Source organism: Cupressus sempervirens, chromosome 2 (assembly GCF_028749045.1).
Source record: "Cupressus sempervirens isolate cs-2001-9-10 chromosome 2, ASM2874904v1, whole genome shotgun sequence".
Classification (NCBI taxonomy): domain Eukaryota; kingdom Viridiplantae; phylum Streptophyta; class Pinopsida; order Cupressales; family Cupressaceae; genus Cupressus; species Cupressus sempervirens.
In genome coordinates this window covers 41,613,140-41,627,748 of record NC_143119.1, presented here as the reverse complement: position 1 = coordinate 41,627,748, position 14,609 = coordinate 41,613,140, and the positions used below count along the sequence as shown (strand labels likewise).

Genomic DNA, 14,609 nt, shown 5'->3' with positions numbered 1-14,609 from the left:
TATTTTATGTATAAACTTTGATTTCATAGACTTTTTTTTATGACATGTGCCATATTTTGTATACGAATGTACATTTTGACATACATTTGCATCAAATCTATATATGATTATATATTTTGATATATTGTATTATTGTGAATTGTTGCATAGGTGTATTTGTATAGTGTATGGAATCTTGTTTATTTTAATAATGTTTATTGGAATCTTGTTAACTGAATTCTCATTCATTGGAATCTTGTATATGGTTTATGCAACTTATTCATTGTAGTCTTGTTCATTAAAATCTTGTTTGTGGTTTATGAAATCAATATCACACTAATAGAAAATAATTGAACTCCTCCAAAGATTTAAGCAACCACAAAACAAAAATCCCTCCTTAAGAAAAAATAGCTAGAAGCGAAGACAAGCCCTTGAAAATTTTCAACATCCAACTAACCACAAACATAAAGAAAAAACAAAACAATAAGGGCATTGTGTTATGACTCAAAGATTACTGCTCAAATGTACTTAATGCACCTTGTGGGAAGTTCAATGTGTGTTGTTTGTGAACTTTCTAACGATGAATCGATGCAACAATGAATGGTTTGAAAGTTGTGTGCCGGTGCACCAATTCACTAAGGAATACTATGAGATTTGGCATTGACCCATATCATTGTACAAATTGAAACGAAATTGAATCTTGCAAAACTGAGAGAGGTTATAGTGGATATTGATATCATGGTCCTATAGCATGTGATAGTTCTTCAATAAGCCTCACAAGTTATGAGATACAAGTATCAGAAGATTGCAGCCTAGAAGTGCTTAGGACACCTTGGAAACGCTCTTGTTTGGGGTGCTTGCGAACATTCTAGGCTCCCCGTGGTCGAAACAGTAGTGTCATTGGGGTTCACTTCGCCATCCAAAGTTAACAGTGCCGACAAAATGATGTCATGATGAATGGTTCAAAAGTTGCGCACTGGTGCACCAATTCACTAAGGAACAATGTGAGGTTTGGCATTGACCAAGATCGATGTGTCAATTTCAAATGAAATTGAATGTCCCATAACTAAAAGAGGTTATTGTGGGCATCGATATCATGGTTCCTTAGCATATGACAATTCTGAGATACAAGTGTCAGAAGATCACAACTCAAACATGCTTAGGGCACCTTGGAGACACTCTAATTTGGGGTACTCACAAACGTTCTAAGCTCGCCAACGAAGTAGAAGTGATTGCAATGGTATTAGTTGCAAATACTATAATAATAATAATAACCATTGAAACCTAAAGGAAAACTTAGATTTTAAATGAAGCTTTTTGTATTCAAAAATAATAGAAATCTAATTGTGTGTTTTTGGTATGATTTTTAATAAAATATTTGAATTTGATTCTATATGTTTTAGCACATCTATTATCTATTTATTCAAAGTACTTTAAATTTCTATTTTAAGACTTTAATTATTGTACATAGATTTTAGAATAGAAAATTATACATTATAATAATACAATGAATAATTTGATCTTTCATACTTTTCTAGAACTATTAGAAATGTTTTAATTAATTGTAAGTAAATACATTGAAATATACACACACACAATGTTTAGTGTAGTTATTTATTACAATTCTTAGTTAAGTGGAATTTAATTAGTGATATTGTTAAAAGAAAAGAAAAATGATTCCACATATATTATATGTATTACAATGTGTAATTCTATGAGTTTATGTGTTGGTTATACAAATAGACACTTCTTAAACATGTTTCAAAAAATATTGCAATGACCAAGAATACTACTTTCTCACCTGAAAAATACATAGAATATAATTTAAAAATATTCTAAAACTAAACATTAATATATTTCATTCATATAATAAATATATAATAAAATTACAATCAAATTAGAACTAATAACACTTGTTTCTGAGTTACGTTATTTGAAGACTAATATTCGGTTGGCGTTATAACACTTGTTTCTGAGTTACGTTATTTCAAGACTAATATTCGGTTGGCATTCGATTTTAAGGACTTTTTGAATCCCGATTCTTCCATTCGCTGAAGAGGGATTCTTTTTCAGTGGGAAAACCGAACAGATTTTTAAACTTACGTTGCTGAATGGACATGAAAACCACAAACAAATCATAATGCAATTATTCGCCTGTTTAAATTTGGCTGGATAGGCGCTGCAAAACTGTATCCCTAAAGGCCATATCACCCGGATTAGAAAAGGCAGTCCAAAATAGAAACCGCAAAATTTAACAGCTGATATCTTGTGTTCGATTAATTTTTCCTGACAAAACTTCTGTAAAGAATCAATTTGCAATAGAACATTTCCCACCCGCTGTGAAAAAGGTGCTATCTTTGTGAAAGAGAAAAGGAAACTTGGAAACATAGAATTACTATAAGAGATACATTCTACAGAAAACATGGATTTCAAACAAAGAACAAACCTTTGCTAAAGCATCACATTGCAATACGGAAAAGATCAGGAAACAACTTTCAAACAGGGTAATGGAAACTGCAAAGGGCTTAATGAAAAGAGTTGTGGATCCAGCGAGACGTGTTATAAAAGAATGTGCATTGAAATGGTTCAGCTGCATCAGCAGGAAGCGCACGTTTAAAGAATTTGAGGAGGATCCTGAGGCAGAGGAAGAAAACAACATGCAACATGCAGAGCAAGAACAGAGGAAAAGGGCAAGAACAGAGGATATACATGATTATGGCAGATCTCACTCTCTAGAGGTTAGTGGCTTCTGCTCAAAACAGAATTCAGCCCCTAGAATATACCCCATATGTCACAAATTCTCCTAAGCAAGCTCGTTATCTAATGGTGAACTACTGTAGTATATATCTAACTCAAAATACTTTCAAATACATTTCCATCCTTGTCAATCAAAAATTTGGAGAAGTTCCATCTGATGTCCTCATCAAAAACAAAACTTCTGCATGATTTTAAGAACCTGTATACAGGAGCTGCATTCTCACCATTCACATCCACCTGCATATTCATAATTAGTATTTCAAATCATTATTAAGGAAATAATGTCAACTAAAAACTTTACTTTTAAATCATATACCATGTCCCCTGTATTTAAAATGCAAACCTTATCAAAAATGGGAAAGTTGGCTTTAAAGCGAGTGCATGCAATTGCTGCAATCTCTTCATTAGTACCAGGTTCTTGTGCAGCAAACTGATTACATGGAAAGGCCAATACTTCGAAACCTACAAACATGTTTTTCAAAATAATTTGAGCTCTCTATAAACTTTGATGATTGACATTATTTGTATTTTTCAGTATATATTTTGAAATCAAATTTTATTTTGGATTTGTGAAGATATGATATGTTGTTTTAAGCGTTTTCTTGGCTATCAGTTCTCTTGTCAAGGGGCCTCTGTTTGTTTGACCATGTAGGAAATTCTGTAGTTAAGCACACTCAAGTTCTAGTATTGGGATGGGTGACCTCCTCCGGGCTCTGGGGAAGTCGGGTGCTTTGTTAGGTTCGTGTTCAATCACTACTCATGAAATATGGATCAACTGGTTTTACTCAAAAACTACACAGTTAAATCCTGATAGCTATATCATAATTTAACTTGCTATAAAATTATTTCCTACTCACACATTAAACATTTCTCGAAAAATAAACTTCTTACTTAAAATATTTCATATCTGAAAGTCACTAAAGATAGTACTTTGCAAGATTAGATGTGCATTATCATTATTTGTACTTCCTTTTGGATTGACTCGCCCATTAGATTACACACAGAGAACAAGTCAGGTGTTGACCTGTAATTTGGCTTAAGATGGAAGAAATCTGATGCCAAAGTTTCCACAATTAAACCTTCTATAAAGATGTAGAGAAACTTAAATCCGATGTCAAGTTTCCACAGTCGAATCTTTTAGAAAGACGTAGAAAAATTTAAATCTGATGCCAAGTCTCCACAGTCAAACCTTCTATAAAGATGTGGAAAAACTTAAATCTGATGCCAACTTTCCACAATCAAGCCTTCTATAAAGATGTGGAGAAACTTAAATCTGATGTCTAAGTTTCCACAATCAAGCCTTCTATAAAGATGTGGAGAAACTTAAATCTGATGTCTAAGTTTCCACAATCAAACCTTCTATAAAGATGTAGAAAAACTGACTTTTAACTACTACCAATACAAGAGCATCTATTTTGTAATAAGTCATATAGAAAATTCATTCAAGTACACCAGATGGATACTTCAGGAAATATTCCATTACACCATACAAATTATAATTTCAGGGAGTTTACAGTTACAGACTGGTATTATATAACAAGTGTTCATCCCATGCAAAAGAAATCCTCAACATCCAAGATTTACAACATTTTTATAAACATGAATTAATATTTGAAGCCCAATGTCACCATCTCAAAGCCAATCCAAGTTTCTATTGGATTTATGATAGATTTTAGTTTCAATCATATATAATTTTAAATGAACATACACAACTAGAAGCTATCATGGATATCATGCATCTACTTCAGAATTGTGTAAAACACATACCACTAAATCTCCACTATCATAGAAAAGCTAAACAGTCTACTTCCCCTATCTAACAGTAAATTAAAAGCTCCAAAGCTACAGATAAAAAGTCCTCTAAAAGATAAAACTATTAGAAATTAGAAGACTATATATATTACATATCACCTTGGTCCTTAAACTTGACATACAATTCATTCATCTCCTCATAGTTTGTGGTAGTAAGCCCACTAAATGTATGATACATAGATTTAAAAATATGTAAGAAATCCTACTTAGGAGTATCTAGTTTAGTTTCAAAATTGATGAAAGTTGAATCAGTTCTGTTATATTATTCCATGAATATTTTAACTGTGCTTGCAGGACATGGATGATGGAACATTAGTAAGCACTCCAGAATCGCAGTGGTCACCCATACAGTTTCCAATTACAGGTGGACGGCAGGTGAGAAACTCTGTTTGACAACATTTTTCTCCTAAGATTTTGGTTTTTGAGATAAATTGTTGGTTTTTGACATGATATGATTTGCACTGCAGTTGTTAAAAAGGAGTAATTGCTCTCATATGCCATTGAGGATGACCCGACAAAGGACAAACTCTGATTCCCCATTGGGTAATTTTAGTCCATTTCAATCAGCTACTTAACAATTCAATCGAATAAATTCTTAATTCTTTATATTTAATAAACTTAGGTTTGAACCTATAGCTCTAGTTTTAAAAGAGAGGTCATAACTTGAAATCTTGCGGGTAGTAGATATTACTATAAGTCATCTATAGATCTATATACAGATTTCTCGGTATTATTGATTATAAAAGAATCTCAATCTTTTGTCTTTCTTATGATTGCAGTTATTAAGAAACCAATGGAAACAGAGAAGCAGGGTGTTTCATTGGCATATGAACTCCTAGTACCACAAAAATCCAGAGAGATGGCTCGTAAGATTCTAGAGCATTGTGCTGAACAATCTTCAGCTCAACTAAAATCTAATGATGATTGTCAAACTTCACTAGGATCTTTAGAGCATTTGGCTTCGAGAATCAAAGGTACATCTCCCTCAAGACTCTCAGGCATCTATCAAATTTTGAATATAATTTTATGAGAGTGTTTTGAAATATATATTGTGATTGTTCAATTGTAACTCTATTATTAGCTGCCAGAACTGCAGGTTCCCGGTCCTTAAAAAACCTAGTGGACTCCTTTTTTGATATCTTTTTTAATTTTTTGCATTGGGTTTCAGATCCCCTCAAAATCTGTTTTTACCGAAATCAAAAACTCTACTATAAACTATTTAATAGTCCAATCAAAAGTCTAGAATCTACAAACAAAATATCAATTCCAATAAAGTTCCAAATCAAGTACATTAATATAATAGCCCAAATATACCTTCACACATTGTTAAGGTGGACTCTATTGTTTTCCAATCTTTCAAGACCTTGTAGATAATTGTATTGCTTCAGCATCAAATACTAACAAAATGACATAAAAGAGAAGAATGTTGTTGATTGATGAAGCAAACAAGATAGCAAAATCATAGTAGTCATAACAAATACACTGATAACATGTTGGCAATAATACTTAATGTAATTGATACAATTGTCAACGAAACCTAAAAAGAACCTCCATGTTACAACTAAAGGTATCTTTAACAAGCAAGAACTTTTTGCATTGAACATTGTATTTTATTTGTTTTCTAATAATTGCTTCTCATTTATTGCATAGAAAACACAATGCCAATATCAAGTTCAAATGACCTTTCTCCATCAAATCTTGCAACACCTACCTTGGCCATTAGTCATTGCAACACCTACTTTGGGCCTGGTGGAGCATCATCTGATGTCACTAATGATACTGAAAGTATTCCAATAGTCCCAAAAGGGATGGAAGGATTTCGATTGGATTTATCAGATTTATGTTGGGTTGCAGAAAATAAAGGTTTTCGAATGTGTTTATCAGAGGTATGTCAGATTGATATTGGACTATGTTAATATTTTTTATTAGATAAGAAAGAATTTTGAAATAAGTTATGCTAATATTACAACTAACATGTTTTGTTACAATTTAGACTAACTTTGTCTGTCTCTTTGTTAACCTTTGTGGACTTTAAATAGGAATCTGATGATGAGGACCAGGTAAGCAATAATGCCACTAGAGGTTCAGCCCTCTATTTTCTTGATGTAACTTCTTCAAACATTTTGGTTTCTTAGGAATAACTTAATCTAACCATTTTCTATTCCTTGCGGACTTGACTATAACAGGAGTCTAATGATGAAGATCATGTAAGCAACTATGCTAGTAAAGGCTTAGCTCTCCATTGTCCTGACGTAAGTTCTGCAAAGATTCTAATTCCCGTAGGAATATTTTATTCTGAGCATTTACTAACCTTTTACAGACTTGACTATAATAGGAGCATGATGATGATGCCCATGTAAGCAAAAATGCTACTAGAAGTTCAGCTCTCTATTGTCTTGTTCTAAGTTCACAGATTCTAATTTTATTAAGAATAACTTAATCTAGACTTTGCTAATTTCCATTTTTGAATGAGTTTATCAGAGATATGTTGAGTTGATAATGGACTATGCTAACCTTTGAGAACTTTTAATAGGAACCTCATGACAATGACTATATAAGAAACAATACTACTGGAAGTTCAGCTTTCCATTGTCTTGATGTAAGTTCTTCAAAGATTCTAATTTTCTTAGGAATAACTTAATCTGACCATTTTCTAATCCTTCGTGGATTTGATTAAAACGGGAGCTTGATGATGATGACCATGTCAACCACGATGTTAATAGAGGTCTTCATGTAAGTTGTTCAAATATTCTAATTTTCTTAAGATTAACTTAATCTGACATTTGCTAACCCTTTGTGGACTTGACTTAACAAAAGTCTCATGATGATGGCGGAGTCAGCAACAGTACTAGTAGAAATATTGATGTAATTTCTTCAAAGATTATAATTTTCTTAAGAATAACTTAATTTCATCATTTGCTAACCCTTTGTGAATTTTGACTATAATAGGGTTCTAATGATGATGACAATGCAAGCATCAATGATTCTCTAACCATTTGCAACTCTTTGGGGGTTTGACTATACATAATTCTAATGATGACTACCATGAACAGAATTCTAATGATGACCACCATGTAAGCAATAGTGCAACTGCAGGTTCAGCTCTCCAATGCATTGATGTAAGTTCTTCAAAGATTCTGTAAGACATTTTTCAATCATATTGTTTCAGTTATTTATCATAGTTTGAATGAGTTTTCAGATTCTACTTTTCATTTGGGTGATGAGGCCACTTTATATGCGAATATTAGTTGACATTATATTTTATCCGGAAAGGCATCAAAATTTATAGATAGTTTGTAATGAAATAACTTGCACAATAGAAGAAATAATATGAAATATTTTATAAATACTTGATAATAACTGAGAGCAACAGGCCACTTTGAGGGGGCAACCTCCAGATATCTCCAATGAGAATACACTTCACAATATGATGTTGAAATAAGACTCACAACCTCCTATATATTCCTAATTATGCTTAGGTTGAATAGACACAACTCTACATAACACCTAGGCCGACCTACCTACCTAAATAATAATATAATAATGATAACATGACTTGATTAAGGGTTAAGATAGCCACAAATTGACTATCCATATCCCTATATACACCAATATTAAGGGCGTAGCATAGTTTGTGATTTGTAATTTCTGGTTATTAAAATCCACCAACGAAGAGACATATTAATCAAAAGGTTACAGAGGTCACAACCAGCTAAAGTTTTCTTTCTCCCTTCTGTAGTGTGTGTTAACTTGTAAGTCTCATAAGTTCCTTTTGTTTCATTCATTCATTCATTTATTCATTGGCTACTTTGAAAGTCTAAAACTGTAGTACTTTAAAAACACATGTCTGCGAGCTTTTCTCAGAAAATATATAGTTAATTGTCAACATTGTTCTTATGCAGGTGCAAAACAAAAGTGATTCAGTATGAAGGCCAATTGTTGAGGAATCTGAATAGACAGTGATATCCAACGCAACCTCCGAACCTTCGAAATGAAAAATTCCATTCAGTTGATTGAATAATGTAGGCCATTACCTTTTCATACAATTGGAAAGAGCATGCAGGCAGTTTGAAGCGAATTCCATGGATATCACAGCTTTAATCAAATTTTTGTTGCTGTTAACATCAAAATATTCGCCTGTTCCGAAATGAGATATTACAGGTTTTTGGATTCATGATATTGTAAGTTTCATGTTCCTCTTCCTTTTTTAATGCATTAAGGGTTTCAGCATAGTTTTTGTCCTTCCTTCCCTGGGGTAAACCATGCTTATTTTGGACTTGGTTTGAAATGAAAGTTCAGTATGCTATCTCAAGCATCAGGATGGAAGAAGACTCACTAAAGGGAGAAAACAGATTGATGTCTATTTTTTGCTGCAGATTGGATAAAACATAATGTAAGTACAATTCAACTACTAAAAGCATTGAATGAATGAAAAGAGTCAAGGATGAAGAAGTAACAGCTTTGAATTATCTTTACACTTCTGTGATGTCAGATAAACGTTGACTAGATGACAGTGATTTGAAGCTCAAATGCAATTAATAGTTATTGATGGTTATAAAATAATTTAGATGTGTGAAGAATTAATGGTGCAACATTTGAAATTAAAAGGTAAGATGTAGATTAATATATAGAAAGGAAACATGAGTACATTGAGAAGATCAGTTGTGACTACAAATTTCATGGAGACTTCAGAAATGGTGAAAATTGTATCAGTTTTCTTTTGAAAGGATGTCATAATTGCTTTGCTGCAAAGGGATGGGTGTTCTTCTTAGGACATTGTTTTGAATTGTTAAAAGACTGTCAGCTTAAGTCATTAGACTTAGACTTACTTTCTAACATAGCAAATTTTAAGTTTTTAGATTGAATTTTCAGTGATTTTTAAACTTTTTTTGATATTGTTTCCAACATTACAAGGATTACATTGGATTTGTAACGGTAATTGGCTGACACATTTTTGGCTGCTCGTCTTTCCCTCAACAGTTTGCTCCAGCTGCTCCAATTTGTTCACACAATGTAACTTTTCTTTTTGCCCTCCTATAATTTTTCTTCCAGCAGTTATTTTTCTTACAGCAAGAAGGCAGTTGGCAAGTGCTGTAGACACACATTCTTCAAATGTAATTCATAATGTAATGACTTTGTTTTAGTGCTGTTCAGATTGTTGAACCTCCTGTAACTCAAAATTGAGGGTCCACAGCTGGTTGTTTTCTTGAACAGCTACTCTAACGATGTAAATAAATAAAAACTAGATTGTTTGAAACAAATGTAATCTTGAATATTAGGAAATTGATTTTATAGTTCTTTTGTACGAATATTTTAGATGTATTTTAAAATGTTTTATTATATAGATTTAAACTTAAATATTTCAAACAATCAATTGAACTATGTTTATTTTTATAGATTTATCATTTTCATCTATCTTATATTTTGTTTAATTTTGTAAGTCATTAATTTTCTACTAAACTTGACTTTAGTTGTAGGTCTTCCTATTTTCATATTTTGAGATCTTCAATCATTTTTCCCAAGAAGTTGGGTTAGCCTTGTTGAGGCATACCCTTTCACAAAATGCTCCTTTATCCAACTCTAAATATTTTTTCATAGGGTCATCAAAACAAAGAATGATGTGCTCAAAATGTCTTGTCTAGAAGAGAGAACTCTCCCTCCCATAGAAGGATGTGAATCCAACCTTTAAAAGAATTGACTGATCTTTTTTGTTCCATCAAAATTGATTTCATGTCCTACACCCATCAGAAACATAACCAGCCATGGCGCATTTATTTCAAAACCTAAAGAGCTCATATGTTTGATCTATTACATCATATTCCCCAACTTAGAGGATTATGTAACTAGATAAACAAGCACCTGCTTCATATACACATCAATATAGAATCATACAAAATCATTATTATCTACATTATGTATCATTAACAATTTGGCCAACAATACAAGAAATTCATATTCAAATATTTTTGCCCGTGTTTGATCTATAAACTAGGAAATCTTAACTTGTGTAGGACTCTATTATTTCTCTAAATCCAAGATTGTATGATACTTCTTAAGGAAAATGCTAGCATTACAAAAAAACCCAATTCTAAATAAGAGAATACATATATAATATTCTCAGAGGGATAACATAGCGAAATAAATCATTCACAAGTACTAAGGTCTCAATAAATCTATGAAAAAAACCAATACCAAACAAGAGAGTACATATATAATATTCTTGGAGGGATAACATAGAGAAATAAATCATTCACAAGTACCAAGGTCTCAATGAATCTATGTATATTTTCTCTTAGACCAAGCTCTAAAAACATCAATATTGAGTCTAGACTCTACACAATTTCCCTACTAGTTTTTAAGATTGGATGAAACTTTTTTCACAAGGAAATCAAGTACCTTCTACACCTAATAACTACACTCTACAACAATAATATAAGGACTACAATGTGTGGTTTGGACTTTTGATGATTCCTTGTACTAGTCAACACTAGGCCCTAGCAATGACTCTAACATTGGTAAAGTGGAGATGAAAAGTTCTTAGAAGGTATAGGAAGACAAATATTTATCCACTATATTATTTGCACCCAAAATCATGAGGAGCTCCTCACTCAAAACAATACTAGGACAAGTAGCATCTCCAAAATAGTAAACATCTTTAGTAAAGAGAAAATAGGAATAAGATGCCCTTGTTTTAGAGCCTATAATGGTTCATTGTGCACAACAAGTGACATATCTAAATCCTTGAAGGATATAATCCTCAAAATCATGCCAAATGAAATTCTAATCATCATCTTTCAATTCTTTCACATTCTCCTCTCACTCCATCTACCTCAAATGAACCTATGAATTACCCAAAACTCTTTCACCTTCCTACTACTTCTAAACATAATCTAAATATTTTTGTTAAAGTAAAATATATATCTTTTATCATTGAGGTTGATATTTTATATGAATATTGAACAAGGTTAGTTACTCAAAGTTTCAAAGCTCTCAGATGGCACGCTAATAATCCTAAATGATACAATTATGTTGAATATGGTAGGATCCCCTATAATGATCATGCATTTTAAATTATTTTTATAATATTTGTCACATTATTGAATAGTATACAAACATCAATATCTTTCAACCTTTCACTAACATCTTTACCTATTAATTTTATTTCATTTATATTGATGAATAATCTCAGCTATTCAAAGTCTCATAAAGAAATAAATTCATTGTTCTAAAAAAATTATTATAGTCTTAAATTTTCAATTTAAAGTTAAACTACCTAAATGAACCAAAAAAAAGGAAATAAAATGCCTAGTTTGAACCTCGCTTCTTGTTACTATCCAAAGGAAAATTTTCTAGAGTTTTCAAGCATTCATGTCTCAATCATTCTATAAGAATCCTAAGGTATTTTATAGGAAGTCTTCTCTAATATAGAAAGATTATCTCTTATGATGTCCAACAAGAGTTCTCAATCAAGAAAGAAGATCTTTTTTGTCACCTACATGCATGTATTCATTCATTCTTTAAGGAAAGAATGCATTAAGCATAACAACATTAAAGATATTGGAATGGTGTTCATAGATCCATGCATTTGTGAAAATGCATCTTGGATTCCATTCCATGATTCAACAACTAATATTAAGAACCATACAACCTTTATATTTACATGCTTTCCTTTATGCAATTTCATTTTAATTTCAAGGTTGATTCCTAAATATGTGCTTGAGCAAGGCAAATCCTTTACAACTAAACCATCCCTATTTTTATGTTGATAGGAACATGCGATGAAGTTGTTAAAAATATGAAAAGTATGTGATCCACTGGATTGCACCTAACAAATATAAACAAAAGTGCAAGATATACAGTGGGTGGGTATATTTTGTACCTAAGCATACAATGACAAAGGAATTCTATATGCTCCAAATCTACTTCAAACTAAAACCACACATTCAATCTACATTCTAATTGGTGATTCAAGGCACCACAAGTTACTAGCTAACTTATATTTGTTTTTTTTTGTTGAATCTTGCATATTGTCCTTAATTATCCTTTTATCAAGTACATTACTCAGCCATATTCTCTCAAATCCAACTCATCTTAATCATAATCATAAAATATTACTACACTCGCTAACTGCTTAAGTCCCACTTTAGCCTACTGGGTCATTTTCTTTTTCGATTTACATTAGGAAAGGGGTAGACAATACGGCCTCTACTACACGTGTGTCACTTTTTTACTATGCATTTTGGTCAATCCTACTTATTTTGATATATCTCCTTTCAATTCATTATCATTTCATGGTTATATGTTCTATTCATTAGATCTCATGTGTAATTATGTATTTTGAATTCATTTATGGTGGATAAATCTAATTAGTGTTGAGTTTTTGTCTACCCTTAAAATTTCATTCTTCCATTTAATAGATATAACTTTTCCATATTTCCTTCTACATTATTTTTATACAATTGAATCATACCTATAGCATTTTGGTTAGGATAATTTGTATAATTGTGGCCCCATTGATCTTGAGCCCTCTTTATTTCTTAGGAATCTTAATGAACCACACATGAATTCTAATGACATTACCACTATTATTGAGAATCCATCTCCCCACTCTTCTCACGATGATGATGAAACCTTAAGAGTGTCTCATACCCAAGAGCAAAATATTTCCAAAGAAGGTTAAGAACATTCTAATTCAAACGTCATCACTTTATAGAAATGATGAGGAAGATACTTTAGAATGATGACCATTGTGTTGACTTCTTGCATACTATTTCACATATCATTGATCAAAATGGTACACACATTAAGGATTATCCTCATTATCTTCGTTTAACCCAACCTACTAGTAGTTTTGAGACTTATATGATTCCTAGTTCATTATCTAGTGTTTCCACCTATGTACCACCTCTCGGGGCTACATCTGCTTTGAATATTAATTCTACAAATGTCAATCTTTTAATTGTTTGTTCCTAGAATAGGATTTAATCATAAATGAAATTAAGTGACCCATTCATCTACTTAAAGAGACCAATTCTTATTATCACTAGATAAGTAGACTTGGACCAACTAATAAGGAAGACTCAACGCCTTCTACACTTTAGGCTCCACAACACCTAGTCATGTATTCATTTGATAATCTTGTATAATCTCTACCTCAAACTTATAGATGAAATCAAGTAATTAGATAAATCTAGTACTAGAATGAACATAATTAAGGAGATACTAAACAATGGCTAGTTATTCATTGATCTATACTACTTAAAATGAAGCATGACATAAGGTATTACAAACTTATTCAATATACAAATTAAAAAATGAACCTCATTATTTCTTCAAATTTTTGTGTGAAATAATATGAAAGTGCCTATTTATTTGGTTCATTATAAATTTGACATATATCTACACCTTATAATAAGAAGTTTCTAGATAAACTTTTGGATCTAAGATAACACTACCTTACAAGTATATATATGACCAAGACTACTTATCAAAGTCCTTGAGTAAACCCAATGAATCTGTCATTAGTATCTTATCACTTTAATTAGTTCCTTGAATTAAATCATGAATACAAACAAATATATCATAATAATGTATTGATTTAATAAGATGCTTGATCAAATTAGAGAAAAATGCATAAGATTCACACCCTTGAGATAAATAAGCCAGAAATATGTAATCTCATTATGTTTAATGTTACTCTTGATATATAATGAGATACATAATCAGAATCAATCAAAACTTTCAACATAATAACACTAAATACTTTTGTTAAGCCTTAATAGGTTAACTTTATACTACAATACTAAAGCTTGTGGGTATCATCCTCACCCCAGTTTTACTTTTTGATTGAAATGTTTATGGGTTACCATATCTTGTGTCAAAGTGTTATGAATGTTTATTTACTTTCATTCTTTCATGCAAAGAATTAGATCAAAATATTATATGAAGGATTATTTGGAGAAGTGAGATAAAGTTTTATTGGTTCTTGATTCATGCCTCCCCTCTCAGTAACCTTGCGTACCTTATATTTCTAACAATTGGTATCAAAGCTAGTCAAGTTC

General features: G+C 31.7%; 1 protein-coding gene across 2 annotated transcripts in view; it reads right to left on the bottom strand.

Moving 5' to 3' along the window:
- Window positions 1-2,833: 2,833 nt before the first annotated feature.
- Window positions 2,834-14,609, bottom strand: part of LOC149570972 (uncharacterized) — a 219,804-nt gene continuing 208,028 nt past the window's right edge. For both annotated transcript variants that reach the window (XM_089812515.1, XM_089812516.1), the window contains exons 8-9: window positions 3,080-3,198; window positions 2,834-2,973 (exon numbers count right to left, since the gene is read on the bottom strand). In XM_089812515.1, the coding sequence (XP_089668641.1) occupies window positions 2,964-2,973; window positions 3,080-3,198 (129 nt within the window). In that variant the 3' untranslated portion in view covers window positions 2,834-2,963. The remainder of the gene's footprint in view (window positions 2,974-3,079; window positions 3,199-14,609) is intronic.